Source organism: Chanos chanos, chromosome 10 (assembly GCF_902362185.1).
Source record: "Chanos chanos chromosome 10, fChaCha1.1, whole genome shotgun sequence".
NCBI lineage: Eukaryota > Metazoa > Chordata > Actinopteri > Gonorynchiformes > Chanidae > Chanos > Chanos chanos.
In genome coordinates this window covers 13,336,038-13,352,692 of record NC_044504.1, presented here as the reverse complement: position 1 = coordinate 13,352,692, position 16,655 = coordinate 13,336,038, and the positions used below count along the sequence as shown (strand labels likewise).

At 39.4% G+C, this 16,655-nt stretch overlaps 1 protein-coding gene across 1 annotated transcript in view; it reads left to right on the top strand.

The window, feature by feature from the left end:
* kif6 (kinesin family member 6) overlaps nucleotides 1-16,655 on the top strand; it is a 72,083-nt gene that overhangs the window by 32,628 nt on the left and 22,800 nt on the right. The window contains exons 11-13 of the mRNA XM_030787370.1: nucleotides 164-269; nucleotides 4,517-4,667; nucleotides 8,004-8,201. Coding sequence (XP_030643230.1) covers nucleotides 164-269; nucleotides 4,517-4,667; nucleotides 8,004-8,201 — 455 coding nt within the window. The remainder of the gene's footprint in view (nucleotides 1-163; nucleotides 270-4,516; nucleotides 4,668-8,003; nucleotides 8,202-16,655) is intronic.

Sequence of the window (16,655 nt, the reverse complement as noted above, 5' to 3'; positions counted from 1 at the left end):
CAGATCATCCCGAGGTTATACAGTCACTACCACTATATCAGTCAAATTCTAAACTGTCGATAATATTTCATCTCTCTCAGGGTGTGATTGTGTTTGCGTGATTTTTGCCATTGCTCATGTAAATATGTGCGTGTTGGCATCAGCTAATTCATTTGTGTTGTAGGCTGGAGGAGCAGGTCAAGATCTTTCTGGAGAACCCTGACTCTGAGGAGATTTTCGACGTTGGCATGGACATGAGAAAAATACATTACTGCTTCTCTTTGTTAAAGGTAATGTTCACTGCCTTCTCTGTGAGGGTTGTCAGATCAGGCTGGGATGCACTCTAGAATTTCATTGTTGTTTCTGATGGATGTTGAGGAATTTGGGGACACTTCCTAGAAGCATGCTATGAGCAGACACTAGGAACTGAGTGAAGAAATATTTAACAGTTGTCATGACAAGATCAAGACATTATCACTCTCCACCTCCTCTCTGTTCAACACCTCTTCTCTTCTCTTCTCTTCTCTTCTCTTCTCTTCTCTTCTCTTCTCTTCTCTTCTCTTCTCTGACCCCAGTGCTCTTCCATCTGCTTTCTCATTTCTGTCCTTTTCCACTCTCCTCTTTGTTATCCTGTCATCACTTTTTTCTTTCCTGTCTCCCCCCTTATCATTAAATATTGAAGTTTGGAGCTGGTTTTGGATTCAGAATGACATTCCACAACCCGCACACAAAGAGGCTGTTTAAGTGAAAATTTCAGTTCCAATATCTCATTTCATGTGTTCAGTGAATGGCACAATTAAGTCCAGAATCACACAATACCAAAAGAGAGATTTCTTTATTCAGATATTAGCTTAGCTATAAGCTGAGGCCAGATGGGAATTCTGTTGACAATATGCCATATCTTTCAGAACAGATTGAAGAATCTTATGAGCAAAATCATCAACACCCTCACAAACTTCCAGTAATTGATAATACAGGAATCTCTGTCACGTATTAAATGCCAGGTCTAACATTATATGATTTTATCAAGAAAAAGAGTGGTTGATATTTGTATTCAAATGGTCATATTTATTTGACATCATATTTATTATTAATGGTCACTGTAAACCAGAACACAATGAGTAGCATCCAAACATTAAATATTTTTGTCAGTTCATGACAGCAGCTCAGATTTAATGATCATCTGCAGAAGAGAACAACTGAAGTGGCAATGTCTTTCATTGTACAATTCATAATAAAATTTTCAAATTGGTTGTGGTTTGTTATCTTATAGCTTCAAATTAAAACATACTGAATGATTTCTGCTAAAATAGTATTCTTTTTGCCCCCAACACTTTCTAAAAGTGAGAAAAAAGCTGGATTTAATTCTTGAAAATAGTGAAAAGAAAAAGTTAAAAAAAAAAAAAAAAAGAACTTACACAGTGAAATAGTGATTTAGTTAAGGAAGCATTTACGAATGTAACTGGGCTCTCCCTGTGTCAGACTGTTTTCATGAAAATCTCAGTATAGAAAAAAACAGCATTATTAATAACACTGCCATGCAGAACAACTGAATAAATACTAAACTGTCCTGTCTTCTTTAGGGTTTCTATAAATCAACTTCATAACAACTACAACAAGGAAAAACAATTTATCAGCTCAACAATCAATAAATTAATCAATACTTCAGTCTCGTTATGAGTTCAGTAGACCACTGTCTGTGTGTTTTGCATCATTTTACTTACAAATGTGCGTTTTCAAGCATAGTAAGGGGTTTATGCACTGCATAAGTGTGGTATCCCTTCCCGAAGGTAATGGTGGAGTGTTCTTGATGAGGCTGCCTGCTTACGCCCTAGTCTGATTTTTGGAACCAACTGATTCTCTCATTTGCCAAACATCTCAAACCAAAGTATAGTGGTCTTGGTTAAGGAGCATGCATATTTGGCAGTTATTACTGATCTATGATGTCTTTCTCTCAGACTTCTATGTGAGTTTCACTGTAGATACTGTTCACATTAAAAGGTTTCATTGTCTTCATCACTCTCTCAAAGTCACTTAGATATCTTCCTCTAGCCACGAGAGCCAGAATAATAGGCAAGTAGTCCTAGTTTAAATTCATGACCCTAAGCATGATACAGTTGTAATTGCTCAGTTACATCAGAAACCACTCCTATCATAGAAACACATGATTTCAATATACTTTGTATCCCTCGTACTCAAGGTGGCAATTACCTGTAGGCCTACATGTGCCATTTAAGTCTTATAATGTTTTACTGATCATACATTTTAACAGAATATGGCTTTTTCTTTCTTTTTTTTTTGACCAACTGGACATAGCTTTCACTATGTCCATATTCAGACTGTCTCAAAAGAGATCATAGCTCCCTCTTCTGATAGTGCTAAGCTGCATACACTTCTTGCAGAAATAAATTAAGCCTGTATCAGAACTCAGGCCTGGGTCATAGATGTTCCTGAGCAGTAGTTAGGTATAGATGATAAGACTGGCTAATAGGAACATCCATTAGGCTGTGTGTTAAGCCTAAAACAGCCTGCCTGAGGCCATTTTATGTGAACTGTGTAGCCAGTATGTAGACTATAGACAGCGAAATCTGTAGTGTTAAATCTACTCTGAGAGAATTCATTTTAACACTATGCTGGTGTTTATTTTGTCCCAATCTTTGCAGTTTTAATGTAACACTTCCTAAAGTGTTAATAATACAACTCAGATGCAGTGTTAAAATAACTCTAGGCATAGTTAAAAATTTAACTCTGCGTAACACCAGAAAGTGTTATCTACTTGCTACACTGGTTTCATCACTCTGTAGTAGGAGTTGAATCTCAATGACACCAACTCTCTTTTGCAGTTGATTCCTTTAGTGGTAAATCATGTTTCTACAGTGTCAATTCAGCTCTATATTTAACGCTTTTGCTTAACACTGGAAAATCAACTCTGAGAATTTTACTGTGTACTGTGCCACACCGCTTTAGCAGAGCAGTGAGAGCTGGGTGAAGACCTGACTGTACCAACACTGTTGCATTCGTGCCTTGATCCCTTTCACATTGTTTGCCAGACCAATTAGAATGTGGGTGTTAAATGTCAAGTCTTTGGACTTGTGTGAGTTTTTGGTACATGTTGATAAATTAGCCACATTCATTTAATTTAAGTATTTGTTTGTTCAGGGGACTCATAGAGGTTTAAAACTGAGGTTAAACCCTCCTGCTCCACATTCCATTTTTGGAGCAGTGTGCACAGTAAACCTCAGCACAGGAGCCCCATAATTCCCACAGGATTAGGGAGGAAGTTCATATAGTCAGTGTTTTTACCCATCTTCTGCAAATTTCAAGATTTATCATTATGTCTTGAGGTTGTCTTTGAGAAGACAGTACTTAGGTGTTAAATGGGGAGTATGTGTAGTTTCTTTCACTTTCTGTGAGTTTTTATTATTATTGTTATTATTTATTTATTTATTTATTTATTTAATCAAAACCAAATTTAATTACACGCATTCTTAGCAAATGATGAGAATTTGATAAAGCAGATCAGGGCAGGTAAAATATATTAATATGATGATTTTACGTGGAAATCGGCAGATTTTGGACAAGATGAAGACTTGTGTAGCCACACGAACTTGGGCTTATGCCTGTCTGGAGATAATTGCCATCCATCCAGATGATCTGCTTAAATAATTTGTTGTTTGTTTTTATGTTCCTCTGTAGATTCTTTTTCTGTTTCCATTTACTGCATTTACATTTAAGTGCACAGACAGACAAAGGGGTGTCCTGCGGACACACACAGGCACAGAGGCACACAGACACATGTAGTTCCATCAGAGCCAATGCATGTACTGAGAATTTGTTTGGCCAGGGGAATTCCTCTGTGCTTAGGAAACAATCTTTGCCAAGTATATACACATTGATTTCTTGACACATATTATTAATTTTCACTTGTGCATCATATTTTGGACATAGTCAAAAAGTCAATATTCTGCTCTGGAATGCCCCAGTCAAAGTCAGGATCTTAGTCGGACTTATAGTCTTTGGCAGCTGAAAATCAATGCTAACCATCAGTTGTATTCAACTGTAGAAGCTTGCGCAATTTTGCAAAGAGGGAAGAGCAAAGGTTGCGTTGTCCAGATGTACAAAGTTGGTAGAGACTTATCCAAGATATCACATGATAGCTGTTTCTGCCAAAGGTGCCTCTAACAAATGTTAACTCAGTAAGGGTGAATACTTATGCAACTGCCTCTTTTATGCTTATTATTCATAATTGGTTTGGAGGATCTATAGAATATACATGACAGTTACAGATCATAACAAATAAGATGTTCAAAAGTTAAAGCAGGAAGCAATTTATGATAGCCACTGGAAGCATTTAAGAATATTTTAGAGATCTGGAGATGCTATGTGGAGCCACTGTAACACTGAACTCTACTGAACTACATTCTCAGATTTGTAAAGGAAAAAAAGAACAGGGAGATTCTAAAATAATTTTGTTGTTCATCATCTCTGTTCAGCTGTTAGGAGCCTGCTGTTAAAATGGTTTGTCTTGTGTTTGCAGGCAAAGGTGTTGGAGATGTCCTCCATGCAAGTTAAGGTTGATACTGGCAAGCTTCATTCAAGTGTAGGTGGACCGGATGAACACGAAAGCCGAAATACAGCAGAGCTGGAGAAACTGAGGGGCTTGTTGTCCCAGCGTGACGATGAAATCAGTATCCTTCATGACTGCACTGTTTAACTTTTTAACCTTTCTTTTGGTCTTTCATATGCTTTTCATGAAATGTACATTATAACATTTTTAGAAGGAATCCGAATGATTTTTTTTTTTCCTGCTGGCAAAGCTCTCTCTTTAACCAGCTTATTTCAGTCATACTCATTCACCACAGATGCCATTAAATCAACTGAAGTAAAATCAGACTTCTGTCCTTTAAAAGGCTTATCTTTGTTTAAATCAGGTCAAAAAAAGTCTGTTTGTCTTACATTACATGATAGCTCTGAAAGATGCAAAGAATTTGCAAATATTTAAGATAGCTGTTCATATGGGTAAAATGTAGGTGTTTTTCATGGGTTTTGTCATCCCACAAGTTAGAGAATAAAATAGTGAGATTTGTCTCTGATCAGTAAATCATATCAAGTAAAATTCTACTCTGACATCTGTTTTTCTGGCCAAAGGTCTTATTCCTGGTTGACCATAATTGCAATTATACATAATTGTAAGGATGATGTTTCATATTTTTGAATTAGTTTTTAATCGTCTCTTGTCATAATGTCTGCCAGTATATATTGGAAATTGGGATATTGACTCAGTTGTGCTTTGGTTCGACCTCATTGCCAAAACAAACATTAGATTATCATGCTTATATTTCAGATTAGTATACTTTGGAATGATATATGTAATCTGAAAGCTATTCCACATCTCTGCAGAACAACCCAATCATAATGACAGACTATTAGTCAAACACATCCCACATCTGTTTTCTCCATTAAAGAGACTCCTGCCTCGTGTCAGTCAGTGAACATTCTCAAGATTTTATTTGAATCAATAGAAAGAATAATAAGATATAAATTCAGTGACATATATGTACATTTCAAGAGTAATAACTGTGTTAAAGGTATTATTCCTTTGTTTCATGCTCTGTGCTTTCTGGTACAAAATTCAGTATTTACTCATGGTTTTGTCTTTTTGTGTTATTCATATATTTTATATTATGTATGTGGTGCTTGTGGAGTGTATTAGATTGTCTCTATTATATTATTAATACAATATGTATGTTATTTCTAGTGTTGATATGAGAGGTTGCTGATTCAGCTAGGTAGTTGTCCCTTGGTTTTAAGATTTATCATTGCCTGTAAGATTGCTGTAGAGACTTTACGAGCTTAGACTCACTGGACAGCCATGTAACATGTTATATTTATTGTCCAATGGGATGCACAGAATTTGGACATGTTGTGTCATCCAGTTGGACAGGGCTAGAAAAGTTGATGAAGTGAAGGGGGAAAAAAGGAGAAGGTTAAATTGAGTACCAGGAGGACTCTAAATTTTTGTGTAAAAACGTGCTCATAAAGTGGACGCAAACAATTTTGAAAAGGATATGGTAAAATCCAGTATTTGGAAGAATGTGAAAAATTCCATGAAAACATTTACCATATTTATACATTGATTCCTTCCAAATACACTGTGAAAAACTAATCTTTTAAGGGGATGTTTCCATCCACAACATCATACTGAGGATTTGGTAAGAAAGTAATATTAGCTTGTATATCATCAGATCAATGGAAAGATTTATACTTCTCAATGAGAGCCTAGTGTTATTGGACTTTAGGCTGTCCTTTGGCCCAAGGCCTACTGGAGGGATGTACTGTCCTAGCCTTTCATAGATACTCATTCACCTGGAGACTGAACAGATAAAATAATGATGTTCTTTTCCCTCACACAACAAGTCTGCTCTCTAGGCAGTTTTCTCTCTCTTTTTTTGTCTTGTTCTTGAGAAATTTCCTCATAAAATCACAGCACAATTTTATGAAGTGTCAACAAACAGGCCAGAAAAATGTGGTTTATGAGTAGTCACACAACAGCTTTTGATACTTGAAAGGAAAATTGCAAAGAGAAGGCAGAAGCAATAAGAAGTATAGTCCATCTCTACACTGTTCATTGTTCAGTGCAGACATTTTCTACTTCACTTCATTTTTCAATATATATATATATATATATATAGCTGTACATGTTACATGTCTTTAACTACAGTGGAATATGCAAATGTAGCTGATCTAATCTTATTTATAGGTGAAGTCTGTCAGTGTTGGTACTGTGAGTAAGTACATGTTGCTTTAAATGGCCTCTCCTTGAGGCAGTTCTCTCTTTCTAAAAAAAAAAAAAAGCTTTTTTTTTTTTTTGTTACTCAGGAAAGCCAATCAACAGTCCTGAACCAGAACATTTTTTTTTAACCCTTTTGATAGAATTCCCATGGAGTCTTAAGCATGTGCACATGTTCATCAGGACATGATGTCTGCAGAATGTTGTCATCCTGCTGAGTATACACAATCCTACCAAGTTCATACAGTGGGGATCATAAGTGTCCCGTTCCCACAGAAACTCCTGTTTGGCTTCTCACTACCTTTGCTTTTTTCTGTGATCTTTTCCAGTCCTGTCACACATAACACTCAAGATGAAAATGTTGAGTGTCTGAAGCCAACCAGACTTTGTAGTTTGACAGTGTTTATTAATTTCACATAATCTTAGTTAGATGCACTGATTTATATTTCCAGAGGGCTGGGAGTGTATAGTTTCCCTCAAGTGATGTATTGATCTGTATAATACATTAACTACACAAAATACTACTAGCAGCATTCATAAAATTGAAATATTCAACATGACAACTACAGACAGCATCAAGAGTTTTACTGTTAAAAGATGCCATAGAAACCCAGTCAGAATCTTTGTCTCTGTTAGAGAACAGTAAGATGGCATCAGGGCATGTCCAAAGTCAGGCGCAAGTTCCAGTCAAAGCTCTTTAGTGCATTTTTTAAATCACTTGAGGGACATTTTCTTATGATATACATGAGTGTCAATTAACAACTGTCATGTCTCATTATTTGAATCTCTGAAGAACTGCTCTTAACATATTAGCGTGGAGTATTATAGCAGCAAATAGCTGCTGCAGTAGAATGGGTCACAAATGAGCAATAGTTTGCTGTTACACTCAGACTGAAATGAAAAATCTGAAGAAAAATGTGCTCAGAATTTTGCTCTTATGATATTGGCCTCTAGTGGATTTGTCAGGCAGCAATAGAATATCTGCTTTTATATAAGACGTGCAAAAGGAAAAAAAATGTACATAGCACTTTACAATTAATAGGCGAAATAATGAAAATGTTGTTTGCTGCTGAGTTAAAATTAAGACTGTGCTCAGCTACAACTGATGAACTTACTGTATGTGTAAAAAATGTACCTCATACCTTGATATTCTTTTGAATGAGTAATGGTGAACTGCATTGTTTGATGTGATATTCACAGAAAGGGACCATTTTCCTTGACCTTAGCACCTCAGGTGTACTAGTTGACTTGCTGAAGAAGGAGAAGAGAAAGACACAGCAAGTCGCTGCTCAACTGACAAGTTTCTTAAATGCAAATGCAGCATCTCAGCTTTCAAAACAGTCCTCTGCTCTCACTCAGTCTGAGGAGAATGTAGACAGTGAAGTCACCAAGGAGAGAACACAAGAGCAATGGTCAATGTACAGCAGAAGTGGTAAGAGATTACCAATTGCACACACTTCTTTCAACATAACCTCCCTGGATATATGCCACTCGGATTTATTCCATTTCCTACATAATAGATAAATGCCAAAATACAGGAAACAATTGAATAAATGAGGGATAAAAGTTGTATTGAAAGCAGATTTTTCCACACAGGAGTGCTTCCAGAGGGAATAAGGTGGTTAACACCCCATCATGCTGAGGGACATGTATAAAAATGCTGGGCAGAACCAGTTATTCATTATTTTAGCTACCATGTCCACAGGAAGATATTTTAGTGACTTTGAAAGAGGGCATGCTTGGTGGCAGGAGATTTGATGCTGAACTTGCTGATGTTTCAGATGGAGCAGTGGCTTGGGTAATGTTGGCACAGATAGTTGGCATATTCTTTGACCGTGATGTCCTTGCATAGTTTTGAGATGGAAGGCAGTACAAATTAGCCACTCTGAATCAACTGACTGCGAATATCAATCTAGCATGTGAGTATGCAGTTTCATCCAGAACAGTCTGTCAAATGAGGGATACTATTGTCAGGTTGCAGTGTATATTATGTCTAAAAATGCACATTTTGAGTAAAGCTGGACAGAGAACACAGACAGTGGTCTAATGAACAGTGTAAAAAAGTTATTGGCTATGATTAGATGAGACACTGTTCTCAACAAGCAGGGGAGTGCATATGTGATGAAGTACACATCAAAGAAACCTATGGGCCCAAGTGTCTGATCCTCACAATGAGGGGTTCTGGTGGCTCTCTTACAGTTTGGGATGCAATTTCCTGACATGTTTTAGGTCCATTTAATCTCCTAGAGAGGATGGTAAACATCAACCAAAAGCTGTTCAGAGTGATCAAAGTATTTTTATCCTGATGAGTGTGGTGTCAGGATGACAGTGTCCCACCTGAAAGGCGCCCTTCCAGTAGAGCTTCAGGGATTTGTTTAACCTGTTTAAATGTGTATTGGAGCTGTTCTGAAGGGCTGTGCTGACCCAGTGCTTCAGCAAGACACTATGCCACTGTTTCCATTGTTTTATCTTGAAATGGTAGTTTGATAACACTGTTAAATGTGCAAGGTTTAATCTGACCTATTTTGTCTACTGTTTTTGAGTTTTCTCAAGGAACGAGGAAGTGATTGGTAGTTTATCCATTATGCTGTTGTTTAGGGGAGCAGGCATAGTGACATTTGTGTGGCAATTCATTTGTTAAATCAGTAGTTCAATCCGCCAATCAGATTATCATTTTTTATTTATTCATTTAGCATACACTTTTATCCAAAGCAACCTCCAAGTGAGGCAGAATACAAACCAAGCATGTAGCCATTAAGGAGCTGTCTGTGGCATAGGTGTCACAGCTAAGTTCAGTATCAGACTACATACAACTGCAAGAAAAGTTGAAGGAAGAGAGTGAACTACAGACAGTTACAAGTAGAAATAGTGCTAACAGACTGGGGCAACAAAAATGAGAGAGAAAAAGTAGTCCTAATAGCTGGTATGCTATGAACAGTGATACACACAATTATACTTCCGCCAGACCAAAAAATGTCAGACATTCACAGCTATTCTAAGAACAAATATATAACAAAAGAGCAGGCAGGCAAGTTGTTTGGTCATTTGCTCATGTTGGAATGTGGGAAACACTCTGCTTATAGTTGTGGTGATTTTTAGTGCTGCTGTCCTTTGGTTTGGTTATGTTTAAAAAACAGAAGACATTATTCTCTTCTGGACTTGTTGTTCGGTGAAAACTTGTGCCTTTGAAGTTTTTTAAAATGTCATTAAAGAAACTGGATGGATGATTGAAATTCATTGAAATTCATATGTGAACTGCATTTTATTTAAACACAACAACATTATAATAATGAAAAGTTGGCTATATTTATGACCCATCCCAGACAAAAGATGCTAATCTTGATTCTAGTTACAACCTCAGCTTCCATTGCCCACAAAACAATAACAGATGACTTGTAGTCAGATCCTCTGTTTTAAATCACAGTTTTGTTTGTCCTTCAAAGCACTGGTGGATCTCAGAAGTGTAATTTGGTCATTTTAAGCCCTTACGCTGCTTCCAGAGAAAGTGTCTGCTTTGCTTTGGTTGAAGTTTAAGGCATTCATATGCTTTAATACATGCTAATTAGTTCACTGATGTCCGTCATAGCTTTAAGTGAAAAGTTTACTGTTCAGCTGAAGTCTGTAAGATTATAAATGAGACTGTCTGACTTTCAACATATTTTTTTTTTGGTATCAGCACAGGACATATCAGTAAACATATTAAATAATAACATGATGTTAAGCACATAAAGGTTATGAAAGGTAGTGGCAAAAGACAAGGTCTTTGCTGGCAATCACTTTGTTTGGCTCTACTGCTGCCCTTTTGCATTGTAAGGATGTGAGGACAATATAGTTGCTAATTATTGTAATCATTGCTCTGGAGAAGATTAGCAAAGCAGCAGCTCATCAGTGCACCCCTGCTCCTGTCTGAGCAACCACAGGCTCATCTCATCAGTCCTCCACTGGACATTCTTACATAATGATGCACAAGTCCATAATGGGACCAGCAAAGGGAACTTGCCAAGAGGCTCCAGCATGAGGAGACTGTTAAAAAACAAACACATGTTTGTTTGGCATCCAACTCTCGTTAGGAGGGACTCGCTTCCTCATCAGGCTGAGATGGTCGGATAACGGACGTTCTTGGTGCACTGTGTTATGCATTTACACGTTATGTGTTATATAACGCAGGATACATGATGAGTGTGTCCCACAGCACAGTGGTATGCGCTGGAACTGAAATGATCTACATTTGTCTAGGATACCTGACAGAGGGCCTTAATGGACCCCTTAACCACATCCTCATCTCTCGCTCTCTTTTTTTAATCCATCATGTGAGAGGTTGTGACCCAGTCTTATTCACTGGAATTCTGTTGATCTGTAACATTGTAGTCTGAGTAGAAAACTCAGTACATCGTGTTGTGAGTAGAACTGCATTCTTCCCTGAGAAATGACTGAATTTCACTCTGATGTAATTCTTCTTTTGTGGACAGACTGCATGATCAGATATTTACATTTTTCTTAATGAGAGACATTTTGGCCCATGTTTGTCTCTCTGTAGATTTTGCATGCAAAACAACTTTCGGAAGGGTACTGTGCACTGGGCTTTTGACAGCATGTAAGCCTCACTTGACAGCTGCCTGGCTTTGTACTGTGAATTTGCTGGAATTTGAGAATTATTGGCCAAGCTGTCTCTGGTAAGCTTTGGATAGTTTAATGCTCTGTGTTTGTTTTTGCTTGCCATTTCGTGACCAAGTGCTTCCTTTGGTCACAAGTTGATGAACTGCAGATTTATAATAAACCCATTTTTACTATAGACCTGTTTTTATGAAACACTTGCATTCTATTTCGTGCTTTTCTTATTGAATGTTTTTAATATGGATTATTTATACCACCAAATAATGTGCCCTTTGCCATCTGAGGTTATTTCCATGTTTAAATAGACAAATGTTGAATAAGACAAGTAAATACATAAAATCATGCAGCGTCTAAACCAGCTTTTAGATGATTCAAACACTCCACTCCACTAAATAAGAACACTGTTGTCAGCTTACAGCATTCTAGTGCTGGAGACTGAATAAGAGAGTGAATAAGTATGACAAATGCACAGGAATTGAAAATATTGCAAACACAGCAGAATCTTTTTGGCTTCAGTAAAAGACGGAAAAGTCAAAATTCCTGCTGGCTGTTCTTGGCAAGGCAATGTGCAGTCAGGCCTTCCCTCCTCAAATGACATTTTCAGAGATATTTCCTCTTCCCTGTGAGGAATGGATATTTACATGTTGTAACAATGCATAAAGTTTCAGTGTAGTGGAAAATATGTAACTTGATGGCAAAATAGCCATTGAGCTGATCACGATATCAGGGCACTGTATTGTTGTCTTTTCCCAGTTTTGTTGACACATTTTATTTTCATAGACATCAGTCACATGGTAAATTAAAAGAGCCCTAAACAGTGTAATACATTAATTACATTAATGTATTACCATTAATTACAAAATCTTATTTAAATGATAAGGAGACTTTTAGGTAATAAAGATAATTAGAAAATAGAAGATCTGAGTATCACCAGCATAACAATGGAAGCTAACATTATAACTACGAATAATATCGCACAGAGGGAGCATGTAAATGGAGAATAGGAGAGGGCCAAGGACCAACCCCTGAGGGACACCATAGTTACGCTCTTAGTACTCAGATGTCACATTATTATAGTGGACACACTGCTTTCTCTCTGAGAGATAAGATTTAAATCAAAAGAGCGCCAGGCCACGATTACCAATTTCAGTTTCCAGGCGCTTTAACAATATGGTGTGATCGACCATGTTGATTGCTGCACTCAGATCAAGAAGGGTAATAATTGAGGTATCACCAGCATCCATGGCTAATAAGAGGTCATTAGTCACTCTAGCTAGCACGGTTTTAGTAGAATGAAAACACCTGAAACCTGAAGCACTCCACAGACTGTTGGAGGACATCATGGGCAATGAGTTGAGCAGTGTCACGCTGGTGGTGTGGTGCAGGACCCAAGTGCAAGACACGATGGTTGAAGTGACAAAAACGGAAGACTTTACTGAAAATGAAGATCAAAATACAAGTGCAAAACAAAAGCAAAGCCAATAACAAAAAGGTGCAGCGTAACAGTTGTGCAAACTAACACAAACAACGATAGACAAAGACAAGGCAAACACTAGGACTTAAATAGAGGGAGAACTAAACAGGGCAACACAAGATTGGTAGAAATTAACAAGGTAATAATTGGACAAACGGGAACAGGTGAGGGGCGGAGACAGGCACAGAACAAGAGCACAAAGACATATCAAATTAAAAGTCCAAAACGGAGGTGCAGGTTGTGACAGAGCCCCCCCCTTAAGGGGCGGCTCCCAGACGGCCCAAAAACAAAAACAAAAAGTCCAGAACAGACCGGGTGGGTGGGGGGGCACACAGAGGGATGACCGAAGGTGCTGCAGCCGACGGGCCCCCTCTGCGGCCGAGCAGGTGAGGGGTTGGCTGGAACAGACTTTCAAACTGGCAGAAGAACAGGAACGGGGCAGACTTCAAAACAGCCTCGACGATGGCTAGAGGGCTGAGCTGGATCGGGGAAAGGGCCTCGGGAACAGGACAGGGCGTCAGCACGGGAGCTGACCAGGACAGGGCGTCAGCACGGGAGCTGACCTGGGCCGGGAAAGCGGCCTCGGGAACAGGACAGGGCGTCAGCATGGGAGCTGACCAGGACAGGGCGTCAGCATGGGAGCTGACCAGGACAGGGCGTCAGCATGGGAGCTGACCAGGACAGGGCGTCAGCATGGGAGCTGACCTGGGCCGGGAAAGCGGCCTCGGGAACAGGGCAGGACAGCGCATCCTCCGTGGTGCGCCAGGCAGCGCATTCCTCGCGCTGGGCAGCGCATCCTCCATGGTGCGCCGGGCAGCGCATTCCTCGCGCTGGGCAGCGCACTCTCCATGGTGCGCCAGGCAGCGCATTCCTCGCGCTGGGCAGCGCACTCTCCATGGTGCGCCGGGCAGCGCATTCCTCGCGCTGGGCAGCACACCCTCCATGGTGCGCCAGGCAGCGCATTCCTCGCGCTGGGCAGCACACCCTCCATGGAGCCTTCAGAGACACTGTTTGAAGGGGATTCAGGGTGGCAGAGACAGGAGACCCAGGAGCGGACACAGCCCTAGAGATGGTTGGGCCCAGCACCACAGTCCATGTGGTGCCTGGGTCTAGGGCTGGGAGCCCCCCCCCGGGTTAGGGGCTGGAGAACCTACCGAGAGAGGGAGCCCCGCCGCACCCAGGTCAGGAGCTGGAGCCGTCTCTGCCTGGGAGACAGAAGTGTCTGCTGGGTCCTTGTTGGGTCTATCGTTCTGTCACGCTGGTGGTGTGGTGCAGGACCCAAGTGCAAGACACGATGGTTGAAGTGACAAAAACGGAAGACTTTACTGAAAATGAAGATCAAAATACAAGTGCAAAACAAAAGCAAAGCCAATAACAAAAAGGTGCAGCGTAACAGTTGTGCAAACTAACACAAACAACGATAGACAAAGACAAGGCAAACACTAGGACTTAAATAGAGGGAGAACTAAACAGGGCAACACAGGATTGGTAGAAATTAACAAGGTAATAATTGGACAAACGGGAACAGGTGAGGGGCGGAGACAGGCACAGAACAAGAGCACAAAGACATATCAAATTAAAAGTCCAAAACGGAGGTGCAGGTTGTGACAAGCAGCTTCAACTTTTTCAGGTGTTTTAGACAGAAGCGGGAGATTCAAGATCAGCCTATAATTATTTAAGGCTTCAGGGTCGAGGTTAAGTTTTTTAAGTACAGGCCTTATCACGGCAGGGATGAATTCTATGTTTTGCAAGAAAAAATTAACAAAATCATTTGCTGTAAAATAGCTAGTGAGGGGAGTGATTCTGGGTTAGTTTAGATACTGTATCAAAAGGAACCTGGGACTATTTTTGTTAATGTTAATGATTTCCGAGAAGTAGGCAGATTTGGCTGTGGATAGGGCACATTTACAAACTGGCTATCATGCCAGGCACAGCGGAAAACCTCTAGTTTAGGGGCGCACCAGTTTTGTTTTAATCTCCTACTCGCCTGCTTCAGCACGTGGGTATCGTTATTAACCAGGGTGTTGAATATATTTTTTTTTATAATTAATGATGATACCATATCTAATGTATTATGGAAGGTAGAATTTGTACTGTCCGCATTAAAAAAAATTGAGGCAAACAGTAGATTTGTATTATTTTATATTATTGTACTGTGGGAGACTATGCACTGTGGGACTTAGAGGTGATTTGTTTACAGCAAACTGCCAGAGAATCTGCTGTGTTTTGGAACGTCAATTGAAGTACGGTTTTGGTAAAGAGGAAATTGCTTTTAGCTAGAAACTGCACACTTAATCAACGTTTTGTAAAAAGATCTGGCTGCATAGTTTTTTTATGGGTAAAAACCCTTTGCCATTACCTTTAGAGGACTTAACTGCCTTGTATATCTACCTGCATCATCAACAAATCAGCCTTGGTTCTCCTGATTATGTTCTCATAGCCTGCCTGAGTCTAAGATTACACTTTGTGACTGTAAATGACGTGTGAGTGACGTGATTATGAGGGTTGTGACATTTAAATAGAGAGACCTCAAATCCAGTAGGAAATTTTCCATAGTCAGAGAAAGTCTTAATATATGTAGTAGTCATTGTGTATTTTAGATGGCAGTGATCGTCATAACATTTTACTGTGGACTTTACTGGAACATCTTCCCTCTAATAAGTGTTAACATATGATGAATTATGATGCCATCCACTTTCCAGACCGACTGGAAAGGCTGTTTGACCATACAATAACACACCCAGAGGTTAATATTTTATATCATTGCCTAATGCTATAGGATCTAGTTTGACCATAAGTAGTGCTGGTTATTTATCTGCCTGCACTAGTACAAAACATTTTTGGCTGTCAAGGTAAAATATGCTAGTTTCATAACACAATGGAAAAGACTCTGCTTGTGGTAAATGTTGAACATTTGGTCTGTTGTGACGTAATTCCTTTTGGATGCGGGAAGGGTTTGTGTAAGACCTTGGCCAGCTAGAATGACTGTGTTTTTCCCGTTAAGAATTGCGGCAACAGTTACCACTTTACCAGAATGTCACATGTGTCCATGAAAATTGCCTCAAAAAGAATGACTGTCCTGGTTCACAATGCTGGCAAGATATCAAGGTATTCATTGGGTAATAAATCAAAATTAGAAATGAACAGTTTATTTTATTTTGCATTTAATAATGTGAATGTCTCACCAAATTATGCTGTGTGACCTATGCCACTGTCAAAATGGCTGTTCCACAAACACCCTTTTTCTATAGCTCCCTCTTATGACAAGGTTTCCATAGGCTGTGGTGACCTGTGACATTGTCTCATAAAATTTGTAAACCTCCACATCTACTTTAGAAACACCTACAGTAAAGATAGAAAGTCATACATTGCTTTTTTGATGTTTATTTAACAACAGAAAGGCCATTAAATAATATCTGCTCTTTTGCAAGGCCACTGTGCTGCAGGATTAGTGAACTAGAGGAGACAGGAGTACCATGTGTCGCATCTCTTCTGGAGCAACTTTGCCTTTAATGCCTTGCTCAAGAGCACAGTGTCAACCGTCAGAGGAAGGGTATATACATTAGAATAAGCAACCCTTCTGCACTTTGTCAATATCCCTCACACCCCCTCAGACCTACCGTTTTAACCCCCAGTTTCTGCAATGGAGCCCTAATGTGCTGAGCGACAGCTGTTGCAAACTTACTCACCTGTATGCTGGCAGGATGTTGCACTAGTGAGAGGTTGAAAGGAAAAATTACATGATTTTCACATCATCTCTTCTTATTCAATAACCTTTTCCATGGTCAGTATTAGTAG